This window comes from Schistocerca gregaria, chromosome 6 (assembly GCF_023897955.1).
Source record: "Schistocerca gregaria isolate iqSchGreg1 chromosome 6, iqSchGreg1.2, whole genome shotgun sequence".
Classification (NCBI taxonomy): domain Eukaryota; kingdom Metazoa; phylum Arthropoda; class Insecta; order Orthoptera; family Acrididae; genus Schistocerca; species Schistocerca gregaria.
Genome location: NC_064925.1, coordinates 268,163,241 through 268,185,288, shown reverse-complemented (window position 1 = coordinate 268,185,288; position 22,048 = coordinate 268,163,241). Strand labels below are relative to the sequence as shown.

Genomic DNA, 22,048 nt, shown 5'->3' with positions numbered 1-22,048 from the left:
CTGGAATTCTTCGCTATTTTATCCAATCAAAATCCCCAAACCGATACTGAGAGCTCCTGAAAAGAGCAATACCCTTAGTTTATTTATGTATGCAGCGTAACTTTTCACACTAGTAAGTTGGAGCTGTTCTATATCTGAGCTCCTGTACTTCCTATACATGTCAGTTCCACTTGAAGTACCATTTAAGAGTTATATTTTTACTTAATCAAAATGTAAATAAACGTTTTAGTGTATCATTTCAAGCTGTAAGTTGCATTTTTTTTTGAAAAACACAGTCTTCCTCGGTGAATTGCAGAAGTAGAGAGTATAATGATTTAACTAGTCGCAAGAAATCAGTCCTCTTTGTAAGTCAGTCGTCATCTAATTTCATATTCTGACTGTGTTAACTCTTAGTGGTTAGCTGGCTGACTGTGATCCCTTACGGAGTCAGTTACGATTTGGATTGCAAGAAATGGTGTACACGTCAGATGCAGAAAAGAATGGACTAGTGTCATCATAGCAACTCTATTTATTAATGATGTAGTATCTTGTGTACCTAGCTGTTATGACGTATGCTCGTTATCAGACACTTCTCCGGTCTAGCCGAACCAAAATTTTAATACCACCACGCTCTGTGCACATGCAGTAAAATTTTTTAAATGGTGGTTGGAAAATTGCTAAATTATATCGCTTATGTTTTCAAAGCACTGCTCATAAAGTGTTTGATAACGAGTTTGTTCTCAATATGTTGTTTGGAGATTAGACAATAAATGTAAGAAGTACTGTATTGCCATTTGCTATAGTTCTGCAGACACGTTCTTTGTTGATCGAGCTATAGTTACTCATTCACTTGCATATGAACTAACTATGCTTGATTGTCCCGCAGCATAGAATCATCATGTCATCGGGCAGGGCCTACGGCACCCTCAACAAGCAAGTGGCGCTCGCCAGAGGCGTAAGTCTGCGCTGGATCTTCGACTGAGGGACTGAAAAGTTGAACTGTCACTAACAGTGTCTGTTTTCCCTCGGATACTAATGGGAACGTAGTCGAGCCATGTGACGTGTGGGAAATGTTCTGTGTGTTTCTTGGGTGCCTTCATCCTGATCCTTTCCACCTCCTGTCCGCAGCGACTGCATGGCGTTCGCATGCTAAGGTTTCTATGTTGTTAGAGAATATATAGATTTTAATGTCATGTTTCACGTAACCCATATAATGTAGTTCTTCATTCTTCGTAACAGTGCATAGAGCGCATCGTATTGGTCGCTCGTGATAACAAGGCGAGTCGTTAGCCTGTGACGCGCTAGTTCCTACTTTGTTTGAGTACGTTGTAAGGTCTATATAAGGTGTCTGCGTTGCCAACAAAAGCTGCCGGGATAGTTTTTACCGCGAGTGGCGCAAGCGTTGTGGCACGCCGAGCGCGTGTTGTGAGCACGCTCTGATATCCATACGGCGGGCTGAGCGTGGCGACCTGCCCTTATCGTTTGCGCCGGCTGCCGCTATCCGACACATTCCAGTTCACGAGCAGCTGTTTCGCCCACCCAGGCACTGCGCTAAACCCGCTGCAACTACAATAGGCAGTTCGCTGTTGGAATTTATGATCGTTACCATGTAATTACGGTAAAAGGCTACATGCAGATTGTAACAGAATGACGCTTCAAAAATTTGGGAGATTGTAAAGGATGAAATTCGGATTGTAAAGGATGAAATTCGGAACGTTTTGATAGAAAGAACCTATAGACAGAAATATGAAGTAAAGTTTCTACAACTCTAGACACGTTCTGTGCGCTCGGTAGGCTAAATGAAACATCAGAATACTTTAATTTGAGCAATTTTTATTGATAAAACACTAGAGTGCAATCAAATACCGTAAATCGAAGCAGTGGCTTCTCTGTTTTGTCGTAAATGTTCAGTGTGACGATCACCAACTTCGTTAAATAATGTACAACAAGAAGCCATGGCCGGCCGGAGTGGCCGAGCGGTTCTAGGCGCTTCAGTCTGGAACCGCGCGACCGCTACGGTCGCAGGTTCGAATCCTGCCCCGGGCATGAATGTGTCTGATGTCTTTAGGTTTAAGTAGTTCTAAGTTCTAGGGGACTGATGACCTCAGATGTTGAGTCCCATAGTGCTCAGAGCCATTTGAGCCATTTTTGAACAAGTCATGTTTTGTCTGATTTTCTGTAAAATTCTGTGCTTTCCACTTGGGGTATCAAATGCTGCAAAGAAACTTTCAAGAAGCTCAGGTACTGGTCCTACTGGTGTGATTCTTCAATTTCTCCAGGCGTATTTTATATCGAAATAAATCTCGGGTGAACAGCCTGGTATGAATGCGCATAGGACACAATCGTGACAGCGGTTACATCCTTAGCAAGGCGTGGGAACCCGCGATCACCCGGATTAAGAAGAAAAAGGATATTTCCTAGAGTGTACCGACTTCGGGGGAGGAGGGAAGAATAACGAGAGCGGTGCCGGCAGACCCTCCTGAACGAGAAGACATAGGGCGTAGCGCCCAGACGGCGCGAAAGCGGACGCTGTACCTGGACCGCGAGCGGGGCGCGGACCGCACCGACTCATAGGAAGCGCCTGAGGGAGGAGCGCACCTGATGTTGGCAACGTGGTCGATTGCCGAAATATTGTGTCCCATGCACACTCGCACCAGGCTGTTCACCCGAGATTTATTTCGTCGATCCTACTGGTGTTGAGCACACAAGGGACTTTACATAACAACAGGGGAAAAAGTCAAGAACGATGAGGTCAAAGAATCGCACAGACCAAGAGTCTGGGCATTTCCAACCAGCTATACTCTGTCTGGAATTGCCAGTTGGGTTTAAGTAGTTCTAAGTTCTAGGGGACTGATGACCTCAGATGTTAACTCCCATAGTGCTCAGAGCCATTATTTTGATATGTTCTAGCCCGACGATCAATGTGCGGTGGAGCACCATCGTGCTGAAACCACAGACTGACGCGCAGTTGCAAGAGAACGTCCTTTCTAAGTTTAGGCAAGGCGTTCTTCAGAAAGTTCAAATACCATGCAGTAGTCATACGATCTGGTACGATGTGTGGTCGAATAAGGTGATTTCCAACAACTCCAGACCAAATGTTTAATGGTAACGTATGGGTGGTGCGGGATTTTCAGCAGCCCTTTGGTGGCTGTTGCGGGAGTTATAAATACCATCCTTCGTAAAAGTTGTCTCATGAGTAAACAGCAGGAGGCTTGTAAAATTGGGACAGCAGCCTTTTCAGTAGTTTCAGGGGTGGCATATATGTGATTGACTGATCTGGATTGGTAATATTAGACAATATGACTGTGCCATGTCGTACCGCAAAGGGTAACTACAAGCTGTAACCACAAAAAGGTGTACCAAAAAACTAATCAGCACTTTTATTTTCTGCATACAGAGGATGACAGATAGGAACGCAAACACCTCCTACTCCTGTAGAAACTTTAATTTACATTTCCGGCTATACGTTCCTCATAACAAAACATTTCAAATGTCATCCTCCACAATCCTCCAAAAATTTTAAAGCGTCGTTCTGGTACACTCTGTATAATTGATTGCATAAATTAGGCAAAGTCACAAGAACTCGGAGAAAGGCAACTGGCACGGAAGTAGCACGGTTATGTTATTGGCAGTGTAGTACGTGGCGAGACTACTGTATTCAAATCAACCACGCCAAAATCCATTTTTCTCAGCAGTACGAGAGCCAGAGCTTTAATTACAACTTTAAAAAAATCGTGGTGCCACCATGAAACTTGGTAATGGCGTTGGATCTTCTCTACAGATTCATCCTCCAGTACCACATCTTTTTTCCAACGGTGAACAAGTTGGCGGAGACCTTGGTTCTCGACGCCCGCAGTTTGACTGTTTAGGAACCATTCAACCTCGAAAATCAGGTCAACGCTAGTCTGGAAATGCCTGCCATGAAATGGTTCTTCATCCGAGGTAAGAGGAAGAAGTCACTGAGTGCCGAGTCAGCAGAATGTCTTAATAAACTAAAGAGGCAGCTTGTGTGACTATCTTCGTCTCAGAATGAGTTGGGGTCTCGTCTTGGACAAAAACACTGCATTCGACAGCTTTCTCTTGAGAGCCTCCACTAATCTCGTCGGGAGATTTCAGTAGTGTGCTTATCTGTTTGGCCCTTGCAAGCATGATCTGTTCGCATGAAACTATGACAGTGCCAGAAAGACCGTGAGATGGTGTGCCACTTCGTTCGTCGTCATTCGGACTTGCTGGATAAGGCCAACAATAGTGTACGCCACCTGACCACTGCGTCATATCGTGGTGCATTGTTCCCATACACTTTCACCAACACAGCATGGGTAGTTGCAGCTTTGTTCGCCTTCAAACTCACAAAATGAATTACCGTATGATACTCCACTTGTTTGCTCCTCTATCGGCGTGCTGCCGTACTGTGGTGGGGGATTTCAGTGCGTCTGTAATTGCAGACAAGAACCTGCAGATAAACAAAACATTCATTACATAACTTTATAATTTTATTTCTTTGAGGTGATAGTTAAAACCTTATGAGTGATTATAACGACGTATGGCTGTCTTCGGTGACACAATGAAATAAGGCAAGTGGGATAACCTGTTACGTCCTGGCATCATTCGCGTGCCCAACGGCGACTAGGGGCATTAACATACAAACACAAACACGTCGCTAAATGGTACAATGTTAGTCTCCGTTGTTTATAAACCGTGCAAACCCGTTCTAACCACAGATCCAACTTCCAGTTGATGTTACGTACTGAGGAGAAAGGGCGGCCGGTCTTTGCTGGTACTGCTAGAAGTTGTGTGCGCCCAGGCTTTCCTGTAACTCACATGGACGTGGGGTTATTATGAGGGGCGTTCAGTATGTAATGCAACAATTTTTTTCTCAAAGCAGGTCGGTTTTATTCAGGAATCCAGTACACCTGGCTATTCCCCATTCCACTGCCTACATAACCCCGTTTTTCAACATAATCTCCATCCAATATTACGGTTTTACTCCACCTTATTGGGAGGGCCTCTGTGTCCGCACGGCACTACTGAATGGGCCTTATATCCGCACGGCACCACTGTACTGATCGAAGATGGAGCCAAAGTCTTGCTGCATCAATAACCTCGTCATCACCTACTGCTTGCCGAGTAGAGCATCCTGCAGTTGGGCCAAACGGATGGAAGTCGGAAGGTACGAGATCCGGGCTGTAGGGTGGACGAGGAAGAACATTACAGTGCAGTTTTATGAGCTCCAATCGGGTACACAGACTTGTGCGAGGTTTTATGCTGTCACGGATAAGTTAATTTGAATTTTTGTGGCGACCAACACGCTGATATCGTTTCTTCCGTTTCTTGAGGGTAGCAACATACACTTCAGTTGATCGTCCCACTATGAAGAAGGACATCAAACGGGTGAACCACTTCAGAGTGTCAGAGGACCGTCGCTATTATTTTACCGGTGTAGGATCCGGTTTTGCACTTTTCTTCGGAGGAGAAGTGGTGTGGCACCACTCCATGGATTGCCGTTTTGTTTCCGGTTCGAAGTGATGAATCCATGTTTCATCGCCTGTAACGATATTCGACAAGAAATAGTCACGTTCAGCCTCGTAATGCGCAAACAATTCCGGCCAGATGGCTTTTCGTTGCTCTTTATGGTGTTCTGTTAGGCAGCGATGAACACATCGGGCACACACATTTGAGTGCCTCAACTGGTGGACGAGCGTGTCAGCACTACCAACACAGACGTCCAGCTGTGCAGTGAGGTGTTTCATTGAGATCCGTCGATCATCTCGAATGAGAGTTTCCACACGTTCCAACATTCGGGGTCACAACTGTTTACGGCTAGCCGATACGCGGAGATTGGACAGGTTTGCTCGATCTTGTTGCGATGATGACAGAATCCTCGCCCAACGACTCATCGTGTTTTTGCTCATTGCCAGGTCCCTGTAGACATTCTCGAAGCGCCTATGAAAATCTGGGAAGCTCTGGTTTTCCGCCGAAAGAAAATCAGTGACAGCCTTGTGCCTGTAAATCACCTCCGTTGCAGACGCCATTTTGAAGGCTGCGTGTAGCACCGACACCTTTCGGAACATCATTTAGCTGTAGGGGCTGAAGCGGGAATATTTCACGATGTTCCACAAAAAATTCTGCGTTTTTCAAACAAAATTGGTTGTAAATATTGTATTGCATTACTTATCCAACTCTTGTCGTAGCAGCATGTGTACTGCTCATCGCTCGGCACATGGAACGTTTGCATGGTGCACGTTGACATGTGCGCTGGACTTTAGACACGTGGAGCAGTATGGGCGAGTTCCAATGTCGGTTAAGAAGGTCCATAGAAAATTTAGATTCGCAAGGAACAATATGTCGTCATTCGCGAAGCATCTGTGTAAGAGATTCGGAGCAAATGCAATATCTGGTGTGAAACTATTTACACCCTTAGTGCTCATGTGCGTTATGCTGACGCAGCAATAGATGGCAAGGTGGCAATTCTTGCATACCAGTTGAAAGGCTTTAAGGCAAAACATTTTAGTACACTGAGGAGCTAGAGCGTATTAAGTAGGCTCTGAAGATCGCTATTTACATCCATTGCAATTACTGTGTGTCTATTTCCGAACCTCCCCAGTCTCCAGCCGCGCTTGTAGCAGCTGTACAAGAAGAATGCCATTTGCTCCCTATGCGGATCATAGACACCACAATTACGTGCATTACAAGTAGCCATATATACTGTGTTGCTGCTCAATGTAACCACCTTATGCATTGACGTTTGTTATGCTATACCAAACTGACGCCGGCCGTTGAGGCCGAGCGGTTCTAGGTGCTTCAGTCCGGAACCACGCGGCTGCTACGGTCACAGGTTCGAATCCTGCCTCGGGCATGGATGTGTGTGGTGTCCTTAGTTTACTTAGGTTTACGTAGTTCTAAGTCTAGGGGACTGATGACCTCAGATGTTAAGTCCCATAGTGCTTGGAGCCATTTGAACCAAGGTGACGTTTCAAACGTGTACTGCATTCTAATATCAATTCTCTCCCTGGTGTTAATTTTTTATGTTTTGTTTCTGATGTATTGTGTGCTTTGGAAAAACTTCAACACATTCCACACTGTTTTCGGGAAAGGTATGTTTAATGTGTTTGTATTTATTAATGAAATGTTTAAAATAGCACCACGGATGTCTATAGAGTACAAGGCCGATATAATGCAACAACTAGTAAGTATTAATAATTCTGCTTTGTTACGTGTCAGGTTGTTTTACCGATCGGCAAAATTTTAATGAGACTTCACGCTATGAAAACGTCAACAGGTGTTAATCGAATAAAAAGTAATTTACATAGTAATAGTGAATTTCCAAGAGGTGTTCAATCAGTAATACACATCATTCATGTAATACCGGTTAGCCGTGCGGTCTAACGCACTGCTTTCCTGGCGGGAAGGCGTGCCGGTCCCTGGCATGAATCCGCCCGGCGGATTAGTGTCCATGTCCGGTGTGCCGGCCAGCCTGTGGATAGTTTTTAGGCGGTTTTCCATGTGCCTCGGCGAATGCGGGTTGGTTCCCCTTATTCCGCCTCAGTTACTACACTATGTCGGCGAGTGCTGCGCAAACATTGGCCCCAAGTACACACACAACACCATTACTCTACCACACAATCTGGGGGCCACGCTAGTCTGGTGTGGGGCGTTCCCGGGAGCAGGAGGAGGAGGAGGGGGGGGGGGGGCTGTCCACTGGGGGGCCGAACCGCACAATAACCTTAGGTTCGGTGTGGGGCGGCGGTGGGATGGGTGGACTGCTGTGGCCTGTTGTGGGGTTGTGAACCACCAAGGGCTACGGCGGGGACGAAGCCTCTCCGTCGTTTCTAGGTCCACGGTTCAATACAATACAATGCTCTACGATCCCAATTACGTCAGACGATATGTCATTACGAGTCTTAGAAAAGTCGCTTTTGGTAACATACTGAGAGAAGTATCTTAGTTGGAAGGATGAAATATGCATAGTTTTTAGATGTACAGTACGTACCAAAAAATCTGGACAGAAAAGCGGTTGAAGTGCAGCATGTAGTAATGCCATTGTTGTTATTGTTATTTTTGTGTTATTTTCGTAGCTCAGTGTTTTCTTATTATATTTTCTTTTGTTTCAGTAACTTACAAATAACTTACAAATATGTTGTAATGCATGTTATGACATTGTGTCAATGAAATGTGTGCCCAACTTAATGTAAGGAAATAAAACATTCATAAGAAGCGCCGAATATTCTCGCTAGATGTAGCCTTCACTAATTCTTCTCCTCTCACTGCAAACATTCCGTCTTCAGTACACATTACTGCCAACACTACGTACATGGTATCAAAAGTGCAACAGTGACGCCCTTTCGTTGTGAATCTGTCATCCTAGCTGTTCCATGCGTCTAGACGTTGCGGTAACTGTACCGTTCCGAACTAGTATGCAAACTGACTCGTAGGCGATAGATAGCTGCTTCCCTTAGTCAAACATTAGTCTCTGTATAAACACTGGATCTTTCCTTCACAGAATGCCACCGATAAGAAGTACCGAGTCTAGTTTAGCGTGGGACAACATGTGTTCCGTAGAACGATAATAATAATCAGTTCCTCGGCTTCCTCTTATTATTACAGAGATTACTAAGCAGTTTTGTAATACAGCCTGTTTCATTCTACAATTCAAAATAATTTTTGTGATAACTCATCTGAACTCACCATTCCTTGAAGACCAGTCCGTCTCTTTACTTCCTAATTTAACATTTTCATTGAAAAAAACCACTATGATCTTGAAATGAAAAGCGTTTGCTCTTAAAGTTAGTGGACTTCCATTCACTACATACGATTCGCAGACGATATTTCCTTCATAGCCCATAGTGAAAAACGTATACTTTCTACATTTTCAGCAGTTATGGAAAAGTTTGAACTTAAAATTAACAGCAAAACTAAATTGTCAGTGAGCAAGACAAGAGTGGTGACACATGACGTAAAGATTGTTTAACGACCTTAATTTCAGTAGCCAAGCGTTGCAGTATGGAAACAAGAAAAATAATTGAGACAGCTAAACGTGTTTTCAGAATGAAGACTGCTTTTGAAAAAGTTTTTTAATATAGAGCTGAAAACGAAATGTGAAACCGTTCGTGCGATGGACGCTCCTGTATGACTGTGGAAGCTAGCACTGTTGAAGGCAGACAGAAAACGATTAAAAATTGTGGAAAGTGGCTTTGGAGAATTGTAATGAGGGCCACGTGGACATAAAGAAAAACTTAATGAAGCTGTTCTGGGCGAATTCAGTGGGGATCGAAACGTTATAGGAACTATCACGGCAGCATTAAGTACACTCCACAATTGATCGCAACAACAGTATATATTAAATGAGTGTTCAATAGTAATCTGGCTAACAGTCACTTATTCTGTTTTATCTTTTACTGAAATTGCAGAATATTTTAGACCAAGGTCATACCCAGGATTTACTTAGAAGGAATGACCGAATTAAAAGAAAAGCTAATTAAAAAAAGAATTTCTTAAGAAAATTCCCAAACTTAAAATTACTTGTTCCTAAAAACCCTTTTGTTAAAAAAAAAAAAAACAAAAACAAGAAAAAGTTACAAACATCATTATACATCACAACCAACGACATCAACGCCAAATCAATTAACGTTGGTAAACAAGGACTCTTTTAAGAGGGTTAATTCATTTGAATAATCTCAGAAACTGCATAAAGAACACCGTTCTACCAACAGGCACGCACGCCCGAGACCGAGGCGGCCCACGTCACGTTCCCACAAGGCATGTTCTAAACTTTCAGCCAATCACGCCCTCAAACAGGGCGCATCGTAATAGCGAAATACAAGTTTCTAAAACAGAGAAAATCTATCAGTAACTCAGCTAGAAAGTGCTGAACATAACAGAAGCACATTACGAGAAACACTTTTACAAAACATGAGGCAAGGATATTGAGAACACAAAGGAAAGGTTCTGCAAACATTACTTCACTCACCGGAAATATCTTGCGCTTGAAAACATGACATTAACTAAATACAACCGCTATTTGGTCTACCGGTAGAAAAGACTGCACAGTTAGATCAGCCAATGGCAATTCCTCGCCTTTTTAAAAACATGACCACCAATTAAAAATTAATTAAAATTGGAGGTTTTTAAATGTTAGTAGCAATCACTCTGCTTGTTAAATTTGTAAAGTTTTGTTTCCATTCAAGATAAAGTTGCATACCTGCTCCAATATTTTATCGGTTTTCTGAATTCCGGATCTTATCGCTTTGTTTCTCAGAAATGCCATTACTTTCCATTTATGTGGAGGTGTTATCAGTCCGTATTCTTCCGCTGTGTTTCTTAAATATTATGTCTGTGGCGCAATAGCAGCACCGTCTGGATGCAAAACGCTACTTCATCTGTGCTGCTGTGAGAGCATTAATCACACTTGAAAATTTGTTTCGAAGTAACAAATTGCCAAAACTATCAAAAAATGAAGAGGACAGCTGGCGCTGACGCTAAACTGACGGGCCTTATACTTGGCCCGAGTCGTAGGAGTTTAAGCTGTGAGAAGCCGTTCCTCCGCTATTCCTGACTGGTTGCTTTGTTTTTCCTCTGGTTCTGGTTGGGCCTCTAGGTTATCTGGAACAAAGAATTAACGGCCAGATGCCTCTGGCTTCTTCTTCTTCTTCTCCTTCTTCTTGTTTCCTGGCTGTCCGAACTTTATTTTGTCAGACAGGAGTGGTCCACTGGCGGCGAGTTCTGTTTGATGTACAGGACGGCTTGTTCCGTCATGTACCTCCAGTCCGCGTCGGTGAAGATCGGGTAACAGTTTATTAGCTCCAGACCCGCACGCAGGACGAGTTCCCACCCTTTGATCTTCTGGTTTAGGGGTTCAAACCCCAGTAGAATGAATAGGGTTTGTGTGGGAGGGGCGGGATATCGATCTGCAGAGGCAGAAGCGACTGCTGTTACCAAGGGGGCCGTCTTCTTGCTGTCGTCGGCTGTCCCCGACTCCACGACCACCTCCCTAGCAGACTGCGTTGCCGCATCGGCCAGGGAGACGATCTTCTGCGTTTTCGCGTTTACCCCCACACTGGTGGGGGTCGGCGCCTCTTCAGGTGTCGTGCGAGATCCAGGGCTACCCTCAGCTGTGTCACCTCGCGACGCATCTCGTCGAGTTCCGCCCTCAGGGCCGCCCTATCCTCCGCCATGGCGGATTTGAGGGCGGCAATGGTGTCATCGCTGGCTTTCCGCCCTCAGGGCCGCCCTCTCCTCCGCCATGGTTGATTTGAGGGCGGCAATGGTGTCATCGTTGGCTTTCCGCGACGCTTCGCGGAATACGCTGTCTTCGTCTTTGCTGTGGCGCGGCCGGCTTCCCCTGCTTGATAGGAGGCCGGGGCGTCCACCTTGTCTTCTTGGGCCACTTCTTCATGTGCGGCGACCCCTTTCTGTCGCTTCCGCAGCTCCTGGAAGACCACGATATGGTTGCCTAGATCATTACCGAACCCCGCCAGTTTCGCTCTTGGGACGTAAACTCGCCCACAAGTTGGAAATAGTATGAAACAAGACTCATGTGACCAGATGTCTTCCTTCCATTGTTCCGTAGTCCGGGTTTTTTTTATGGTTTCGACCCTACGTTTTCCTGTTCAAGGTGTCTGCATCACTGACGAGTGGTTTTGGACTTCCAGCTCGCCCTGGAGTTCCCTGCTTATGGAGCTCCCTTCGTTTTGTTTTGGTGCCGACAGACTTCGCGAGTGCGACATTAAATTCTGCAGTGCCTCTGCAGCTGTTGTCTGTCTGTTTTTCGTCATAGTCTTCTTCAGTGATCGTCTGTCACGATCACACAACATACATTTTCGTCCGCGTTGTAACTTAGAGGATGATGCTTTTCCTATTTCCCATCGTGCGCTATGAATCTTTGATATGCTGCCTCTTGAAACGCCAAACACTTTGGCTCCATTGGTTACGGAAGCACCTGCCATGCGAGCCCCAACAATTTGCTTATTTTCAAAATCGCATAGCTACGGTATAATGCACTAAGTACACAGAAGACTGTTCTGACCACAGCTAACACCTGCAACGTATTGGGTGCACTGAACACGTGTCGTTCGTAGTCAAATACAACAGCACAATGCAGCGGTCGCTCGGTTCCAGACTGTGCCGCCTAGAACCGCATGGCCACTCCGGCCGGCGCACTATTTTAAGCAAGTTATTTGTGTCTGTGATATTTCCTTTTGACAACGTTTTGTTTATTCTGGGCAGTAGAGTATACACTCAACGATATAGAATAATTACTACACGTGCAGTAACTAAGTGACTTGAAAAGTGGAGAGACCGAGTAGCAGAAAAGTTGTGGAGGCCTCATTAACAGTGGTGTCCGATGCAGCGCGGTGTGACAGACGTAGCCTAATAAACGAGTCATGGGAGGCCATTGTGACGGTGTCGTGGGAGGCACTATGATAAGACATGGGGCTCACGAGAAATACGGGCACCGCAACGAACTTGGTTTGTCCGCCACACTTCGCGAACGCTCCGTTCCATGCAGGGCCCACGGGAAATCAATATGTATTGAAAAGGTACCCACTAAAGGCCTTAACTTTGTCGTGTGCTGTCGAGAACTTGCATGCATTTAACCGCGCAGTGAAGAACTACGAAACTTGTCGGAAATAATTACTCACTCCTCGCCGGACACGGATGCTGGCACTCGTAAGAATGGCAGAAGTGCTGTGACGTACGCGCCGTGGCCTGTATTTCTCGTGGGCCTCGGTGTCGCAGACGTGACCTAAGAAACGACTCATATGCTGATATTGTGACGGTGCTGTGGGAGGCGCTGTGATAAGACAGCCGTGACGTAAGCAACGGGTTAAGTGCTGCCGGTGTGTGGTGGTGGTTAGCAGGCAGACGCTAAGCGCGACGACGGGCTAGTGACGTGTCGCTGTTGGCCGCCGCAGGTAGGAGCAGCGAGCGGCCATGGAGGGAGACCTCGCGCAGCCGTTCTCGCCGCCTTCGCCTCCGCCGGCGTCGGCTCCGGGGCCCTCCAGGCACTACGAGCCGGACTTCTCTCCTGTCGTCGATGTGCTCTTCGGCAAGGTACAGCTCCAGCCCGGTTAGCTCTGCTTCCGGCCGATAGCCCACCGCTCTCTGCCCACACACTGTACAACAGCACCCCGCACACGCGTCTGCACCGCACTAAGCTGTAGCCTGGCTTTCACCAAGTCCTCCACGTACAAAAGTAACTGATTCTTACAAATAACCCCTTATTAGTCAACATCGCAAAATTTGTTTATAATCATTGACGGCTGATTTCAGCTAACTCGGCTAGCCATGTTCCGTTCAAATACGACAAACATTGCGGTTTGTAATCACCAGGCCGTTGGGACGCACATTGTCATCAATCATGTGCCACCATTCTGTTCCTCTGAATGTCGTCTAATAAGACATGATGCTGCTCCTGAGCAACTTGTTTGCTACATACATTCTGTAGCGACTTCCAGAAATTTATTGAATTCTAAGTCATTCTCTCTCTCTCTCTCTCTCTCTCTCTCTCTCTCTCTCTCTATTCTCGCCCTCTTCCTTATCGGTTATCGGTATTTCTCTCCCATTACCTCTCTCTTTGTACTGTAACTTTCCCGTTGTCTGCTGTTATCTGTACTCTTTGTTATCTATACCTTTCGCTGTCTGCATCAATTCATCCCACATCTCACTTGCTGCTTCCTCGGCTTCAATCATCACACATCTGTCTACGGTCTTGTAGTAATTCAAATCGACAATCCTCTTCTTGAATAATGTTATCATCTACTATCTCAAGGTCGGCAAACAAAGTGAGAGGGCTTCAGCTGTTGAGTTTGCAGACACAGGTCATTTTTACTTTAATTTAAAAAGCAGATTCTGACCGACAGTTAAACTTCGATATTTCTATTCCACAATCATTGTATTTCATTATTATAAGCTACAAATTCGTCGCATTGCTGATAAACAGATGAAAAGACTGCTGTCTGCAAAACGCGTTACCGTCTCACTAGGTTTTTTTCTTCTCAGTACTCACCCGTCAGTTTTGTTTGTGAAAAGGGTACCTTCCTTTTGTAAGACCTTTGTATCACACTCTGTGAACAAATGCTTTTTGCGGGAGCTGTTTATCTTAGCTGGTATGCTAAATTGTCCTTTCTTGCACACGTCTACATGCTCACATTTGTTAATAACTTAATGGGTCAATGATTTTTCAGTAGTCTGGTTTTCATTTTCCTCCTCACGACTGTTTGGCAACCCGTAGATTCCGTTATTTCATTTCCTACACAATTTTACCCACATGAAACTGAGCGTATTGATGATGTTAGCACAACAGCCCTAGCACTCACCTGTAAACTTGAATCGATCAAACATTTCTGTAATCTAGCAAGAGCAGGCATTGACTGCATGGGAAGCGCCTCTTAAAAGAAAGTTTTTGAAAGCAGCCACGTGTCGCGCTCAGTATTTTTTATGTATCGGTTTTGCTCTTCAAATAAACATGTGCTTCATCAGAATATACAGGTTAAAGTTTGCTGACAGCACTAAAGATTAAACTGGCTGCACTATAGTACTTGAACTTCCGTTTAAAGTACAGTAGTGTAAATGACATTTAGTGCTGTCAGCCAGCTTTAGACATATAGTCTGAAGATGTTCTTGTTCATTTGAAGAACGAAACCGATAAATAAAAAATACTAAGCGCTACTTGTGGTTGTGTTCAAGAACTTCTTTTTGTAGTCTGTGGTACCTACACCAGAGGATCCTTCTCTGTAGGGTTTTTGTAATGGTGCTGTCCTTTGTTGTGTTACTGTGGGTGACTTTGTAGAGCACACTTACGCCTCCTTGTACGCTTATCACTTTATTTTTTTGGGGTCGTATTGCACCTTTTCTTTCGTTTCATCACATACATATTTTAGTACTGTGCGTTTGTTTCAGCTAAGCTAAGTAGCTCCCACATTCGGGAAATGAACATCTTTGCCTTCCAGGACAAATTCCTAATGGAGGTGGTTTGCTCGTGCCTGTCTTTGAGCTGTTACGAAGTGACAAGTGCGCATTAGCGTTGTGTAGATAACTATGACGAGTACTTCTACAGAACGCTGATTGCCTAGTTACGGATAAAAACAAGTTAGACGAGCTGGCGGCACACGGAGTCTACTTATCTAAAATAGAATGTAGGGGACCACCGAGTTCGATGACCCCATCGGATGGACTGACGGATCTCCAACAACGTCACATGTCAAAGAGATAGTGCGGGCAGGCTGACAGGTTTGGAATCGAGTCCAGTACAGTAGCGCATAGTCTGGTGGTGGGGAACTGTACACAGCCACCACATGCTTGGAAATCAAAGTTCGAGGTCTTCCAATAAGTATTTCTCACTAAAAACAATATTTTTTGCGGTGGCTGGTTTGATGCGGTCCGCCACGACCTCCACTCCTGTGTCAGCTTCTTGATTTCGGAGTACCACACCCATAGAGTAGCAGTGCCCTGATGTCTTAATGTATGTCCTCCATATATTCTATTCCTTGCCGACTTGTGGAGGACCATCTCTTTTCGTACCTCATAAGCCCACTTAATTTTGAGCACCCTTCTGTAATATCACATCTGAAACGCTTCGATTTTCCTCTTAGCCGTTTTTCCAACATTCCAGTACATAATCTACTTCCATTAAGTTTTGTGCCCCGGACGTTCCAAGTGGTAAGTGCAACTGTTCACGGAGTCCATTGTGGGATGTAATCATCGTATGGAAGCGAAACTGGGTACATATGGTAACGCGTTAATGCGGAACCGATTTACTGTTAGAAAAAATTATTTCCAATTTTGGTCACCAGGTGCGAAACTGGCGCTCTACACTGTTTGTCATTTGACAAGCCGTGAGTGGAGAGTGCTATCGAAAAGAGAGACCGTGCGCTGTTAGTGAAACTTGAGCGATTACAGTGCTGCATTGAGAGAGTATTGCTGACTGAAAGATCCGAGGAGAGCCCCGATATCATGAAATGGTTTAAGGAGCTGGTAACGAAATTCGAAAAAATGGGTGAGCTTGCTGTGGCACCTGAAAGAGGAAGGCGTCACATCCCGGTGGAAGTTATTGACGGGGCTGTGTGTCTCAGGTAGTACTAGTGCTCGTGTAGTGTCACGTGAAGTGTCCGCCCCACGGTCGCCAGTAAGGAAAATTTTGCTGTCTACAAGTATTTTACACAGATACCTGTACAAGATCCAGACTGTGCAGGGACCTCTTGCTCCTCGGGAACATTCTGAATATGCTCTTCGGTTTATGGCACTGATAGAAGTTGACGGCATGTGGCTGGGCAATATTCTATTGATTGACTAGCCACACTGTACATTACAGGGTGCAGTGGATACAAATATCTGCCGAATTAGGGGCACTGTGAAATCGCACGAGCGGTTCTAGGTGCTTCAGTCCGGAACCGCTCTGCTGCTACGGTCGCAGGTTCGAATCCTGCGTCGGGCATGGATGTGTGTGATGTCCTTAGGTTGGTTATGGAACTGATGGCCTCAGATGTTAAGTCCCATAGTGCTTAGAGCCATTTGAATCATTTGAAACCGCACGAAGAGCCATTAATGTGACTGTGGGGTGCGGATTAAGAAGCAGCTTTATTCTCGGACCGCTGTTCTTTGAAGAGGATACATAAAGAGGGCCTGTCAGGTGTACCGTGACTTCACTGACACCTCCCCCAACAGCATGTGATTACTGCTTTGGAAGAACCCAACTGTGTGGAAACCACTGTTTTTATGCAAGATGGAGCAATACATCATGTCGGTGGCCCAGTGAAAGATCTGCTGAGTGCAACGTTCTATGAACCTGTTTTCTCCAGAGGTTTTCCAGAAGCTTAGCTTGTAAGACCATCTGATACGAATCCATGTGACTTTCGGCTCTCGGGATATCTAAAAGAATGCGTTTACTACGGACACGTTCGGTCTGTATCTGATCTGAAATTCAATATAGAAGAACGCGTTCCTCAGATTCCACCAGAACTGCAGCGAGCAACTGTTGATCACGGCCTTTTACGGATGCAGCATCTCGTCGACGTATCCGGTGCTCATACTGAACAAACAGTGTAAAATGTTCAAGTGTGTGTGAAATCTTATGGGACTTAACTGATAAGGTCATCAGTCCCTAAGCTTACACACTACTTAACCTAAATTATCCTAAGCGCAAACACACACACCCATGCCCGAGGGAGGACTCGAACCTCCGCCGGGACCAGCCGCACAGTCCATGACTGCGCGCCGAAGACCGCTCGGCTAATCCCGCACGGCCACAAATAGTGCAAGCGGCAGATAATAATAAAATTAGCATTATGCCTTTCTCATTGTTTCACCTTTTCTGCTTAGTGCGGTTGCTAATACATTACATATGTAAACATTTCTACGCGTCTTAGTTGCATTAACAGCGCCAGATTTGCACCTGGTGGCGAAGATTGTCCGCATGATCGCATTGGAATATCTAGTCAGTTTCGCTGCCATACGATAATTGCAGAGCACAAGGGATCTCTGTGAATAGTTGCACTTTAATTATAATTACGCAGTACATACTCAGGAACTTCTGTTTGAGCCGGCCGAGGTGGCCGAGCGGTTCTAGGCGCTACAGTCTGGAACCGCGCGACCGCTACGGTCGCAGGTTAGAATCCTGCCTCGGGCATGGATGTGCGTGATGTCCTTAAGTTTTAGTAGTTCTAAGTTCAAGGGGACTGATGACCTTAGATGTTAAGTCCCATAGTGCTCAGAACCATTTGAACTTCTGTTTGAAATAGACGGCTTTTTGGATACTAGAAGACGCCTTTCAGAAAGGAATGCTATCTTTCACTGTGCTAGTCTGCTTCTTATATACATAAATCTTTATTTGAAACTACGATAGTGAAGCCATAGTCACAGTACATAAAATTTTAATCCTTTAACAAAAGGATTTACATTACCGGTATCAACGAACTACGTCGTCATTTTCAAATGTAAAAAATCAGGTGGAGAATATATATTGGGAATTATGACTATAAAATTGTCATTATATATTCTCCAACTGACGTTTTACATTTGAAAATGACGACGAAGTTCGTTGAAACCGGTAATGTAGCCCCTTTTTTCAAAGGAACAAATTATGTACTGTGACTATGGCTTCGCTATTGTTGTGTCAAATAAACATTTAAGTTATATTTTGGTCACACTCCTTACGACAATTATGTCGAAATATAGAATCTTATATAATTCTTATTACGTCCGTCGCGCATTATTTTCCTTCCAAGCTAGTGGAACGCCTCAGACTCATCTGTTACGTGGTTCGAAATTTTGAAGTAAAATTAATCGATAATCTCATTTCTTCAGATCTCACGTTAAAATTTCTTCCTGTTTGGCCAATGTAAAGGCTATTACAGCTGTCACGTGAGATTTCACGTTAAAGAACACATTAGAGAGAGCGAATGTAATCAGTCGAGCTTCTTTCTACACTCGAAAAATCAAAATTACGCTATTGATACGATCGAAAATGCACTCCGGATTCCGCACAGAATACACAAATGTTTTGCAGTGAACATTCTTGAAGAATCAGGAATCTATATGTACACGAAAAAATACTCACTAGGATATTAAACGGACATTCAGAATTTAGACACCACAAGTGGTTGTTGTGGTCTTCAGTCCGGAGACTGGTTTGATGCAGCTCTCCACGCTACTCTATCCTGTGCAAGGTGCTTCATCTCCCAGTACGTACTGCAACCTACATCCTTCTGAATCTGCTTAGTGTATTCATCTCTTGGTCTCCCTCTACGATTTTTACCCTCCACGCTGCCCACCAATACTAAATTGGTGATCCCTTGATGCCTCAGAACATATCCTACCAACGGGTCCCTTCTTCTTGTCAAGTTGTGCCACAAATTCCTCTTCTCTCCAATTCTATTCAACACCTTCTCATTAGTTATGTGATCTACCCATCTAATCTTCAGCATTCTTCTGTAGCACCACATTTCGAAAGCTTCTATTCTGTTCTTGTCTAAACTGTTTATCGTCCATGTTTCACTTCCATACATGGCTTCACTCCATACAAATACTTTCAGGAACGACTTCCTGACACAAGTACTATACCAAAAACTTAATGAACTCTTAGAACACGAAAATAGATAAATCGGAAGAAACGTATGTAACAATCAAAGACAATCTTAAGAAATTTTATAAATTAAATAATATCACTGTTCATCTGCACAATCTTTGGAAACATATAGCGTCGTAAGAGTGGAACTGTCAAACTACTGTGACATCATAATTAACATTTTATTTTCAACTTATTGACATCATTTATCATCATATTAAGACAGTAACAGTTATAAGACAGGCCACTAACGACGCAATACGGACGTCACATCAGTCTAGACGTGGGTACAATACAGCTACTTTAATGTAACTGACATTCACATCCATACATGTTCTCACCAAAATTGTAATCGCAGATACTTGAAAATGGCGATAAAGCTGAAACAGTCTGTCGTAATTGAAGAATGCTTATTATAAGCAGCTATTTGGTGCGTGTACTATAATAATGCCGCAACAGGCAACTCAGTAGAAGAGATTTGCACGGGATTCACTTAAGGCACAACAACCGCGCTGCGGGTGATGAATAGATACGTGGAGTATCGCACGCAAAGAAGACCGACAGTGTCTTAAGGTAGACAGGGGGAGGGGGGCGGTGTGTTGCGTTGGCTTCGCCGCCGGGCTACGAGTACAGCGGAGGATCCCCGCGACCTCTTATTGTTCTGCGTCGCATGCCGCTGGACCTGCGCGTTGGCGGAGTGATAGCAGCCGTGTCACGTCACGCTGGCCTTCAGTGGCTGATAGCAGCTCCTGTCAGCTTTCCTGTTGCGCGCCGTGGGCCCCGAATGCGACATTATACACGTTGAAGGTGTGCACTTTCTGTCTGAATACACTTTCAGTTTAAAATGCTTTTTTATTCCAGTCTCTGGTCACAATATGAATTCTTTAGACGATGGCCGGTTTCAGTCTGTAATGACCATCCTCAGATATTTTTTACAACATGTCCTAAAGTGATACGGCCATAATGGTGTAAAAAAGATCTGAGGATGGTCATTACAGGCTGAAACCGGTCATCGTCTAAAGAATTCATACTGTGACCAGAGACTGGAATAAAAAAGCATTTTACAGTATTGGATCACTATTTGTATATGCGATTATGTCGCAGTTGGTGGAACACTTTCAGTTTATTGTGATTTTTCAGCAGTTAGGTCTGCAACAACTGGGCAACGTGAGACTGCACGGCTGATGAGTGTTACAGCTCTGGAGAAGAGCTTCTCAAACTTTTTTTGTACGCGATGTCTTTCGCATAGATGCATTTCTTCGCGACCACCACTTTCTTTTTATAAATGTAATTAACACTAACACTGAGTATAAACAACTGACGCACTAGATTCTACGCGTGTCCTGCTTGTAGAACTGTTTACTGCGATCGAGTAAATTCCGAATATCTGACAATATTTGATCAATTATTAACGCATGTTATGCTTAATCATATCAAAATCAAACTTATTATCAACAGTTAGGTCGTCTATGCATGAAATTTCAAATGAGTAATTTTCCACGTTTTTTCAAATGTGTCATTTCTTCATCAAACATACATTTTATTCTTATCGTTCACGTTCTCCCACTGCAGAACGAATATTAGACACAATGAGGAAAAGTTCGTGTATCCTGTGGACACCTAAGAAGGATAGATGAAAAAAAATGAATTTTTGTCCCTAAAACATGAATGACGTAGATGAAAGAAGTGGAAGGTGACCCGAGGGAAGTGGAAGTAACAGAGGAAGAAATAAAAGAAAAGTCGAGAAGAAAAATAGAAAAGACAGGTCAGTAGGGACAGAAGAAAGAAGGTAAAAGATTACGGAAAGAACTGAAAACTACTGGAAAGAATGAAAGTAGAAAAGAAAATTTCATGTCATCCTTAGTAGTCCAAATCAATAAAATGAAAATACACAGTGTTGTCAGCTTATTCTTGCGAAATGATCACGACTAGAACATCAGAGAAATTAGAGATCATACTGAGCTATACCGACAGTCTTTCCACATTCCTTTCATGAATGGAACAGAAAAGAAGGCGGGGGGAAGAGATAGTGATACCAGATGTACCATCCGCCAAATACCGCAGTGGCTTGCGTAGGGTGGATGTAGATGTGGACAGTCTTGTCAGATCGGATGAATCTTGTTCAAACATAGTTTATTTTAATGTAGAATAACCTGAGTATGTAATATCAAGTTTTCGTGGTGACCAAAGTTTCAGTGAGGCTAACGGTCACGTACAGTTTTCGTCTAAGGAACGGAGAAACGTCATCTGCTAGCAACAATATTGCCTTATCTCGGAAAGACAGAATTCTAATTTTTGGATTTTTCGAAGTGAAAATTACTAATTTCTGACTGGAACCTGCTTAAAATTCATTGCTTAAAATTCATTGTTGCTTAAAATTCATTGTTTTTCGAGGGTTGGGTTGATTTGGGGGAAGAGACCAAACAGGGAGGTCATCGGTCTCATCGCGATAGGGAAGGATGAGGAAGGAAGTCGGCCGTTCCCTGTCAAAGGAACCACCCCACCATTTACCTGAAGCGAATTAGGGAAATCACGGAAAACCTAAATCAGGATGGCCGGACATGGGATTGTTTTTCGAGACCAGGCACAAGTTATGGATAGTGCGCATGTTATTTGCATACCGCTTCCGGTGTTTATAACGAGGCTTGCTACAATTTGTCCGTTGAGGCGCAGGACGTTACGTTCCGGAACTCCTGTGGTAGTGTTTTGACGAAGTTCCATATTTTAAGGGAAGTTACCACGTAGCAGAAACACTGAGGGGAAAAATATCGCAACACTAAGAAGGAATCATGTTGACATAAACGAAAGTTGATAGGCGTGTTTCTACGTCTGAAGGATGATGTCCTTTCATATTTCGAACCAGTCTCATAAGAAAGTCGCTAGTAGGGCTTGTATGAGGATGCAAATCAGGTTTGCTGTAAACGTGCGCTCTAACGGTCGTGAATGTTTGTTAGCTCTGAGATTGGACGTGGTGAGTGAAGAATGCCTTTAAGGCGACAAAGACGCCTT

General features: G+C 44.2%; 1 protein-coding gene across 5 annotated transcripts in view; it reads left to right on the top strand.

The window, feature by feature from the left end:
- LOC126278330 (proton-coupled amino acid transporter-like protein pathetic) overlaps nt 1-22,048 on the top strand; it is a 238,088-nt gene that overhangs the window by 104,579 nt on the left and 111,461 nt on the right. The window contains exon 2 of one of the 5 annotated variants that reach the window (XM_049978351.1): nt 12,891-13,029. The exons of 3 other annotated variants lie outside the window; for them this stretch is intronic. In XM_049978351.1, coding sequence (XP_049834308.1) covers nt 12,910-13,029 — 120 coding nt within the window. In that variant the 5' untranslated portion in view covers nt 12,891-12,909. Of the gene's footprint in view, nt 1-865; nt 935-12,890; nt 13,030-22,048 lie in introns of all 5 variants that reach the window. One more of the 5 variants, XM_049978353.1, reaches the window with a different exon arrangement.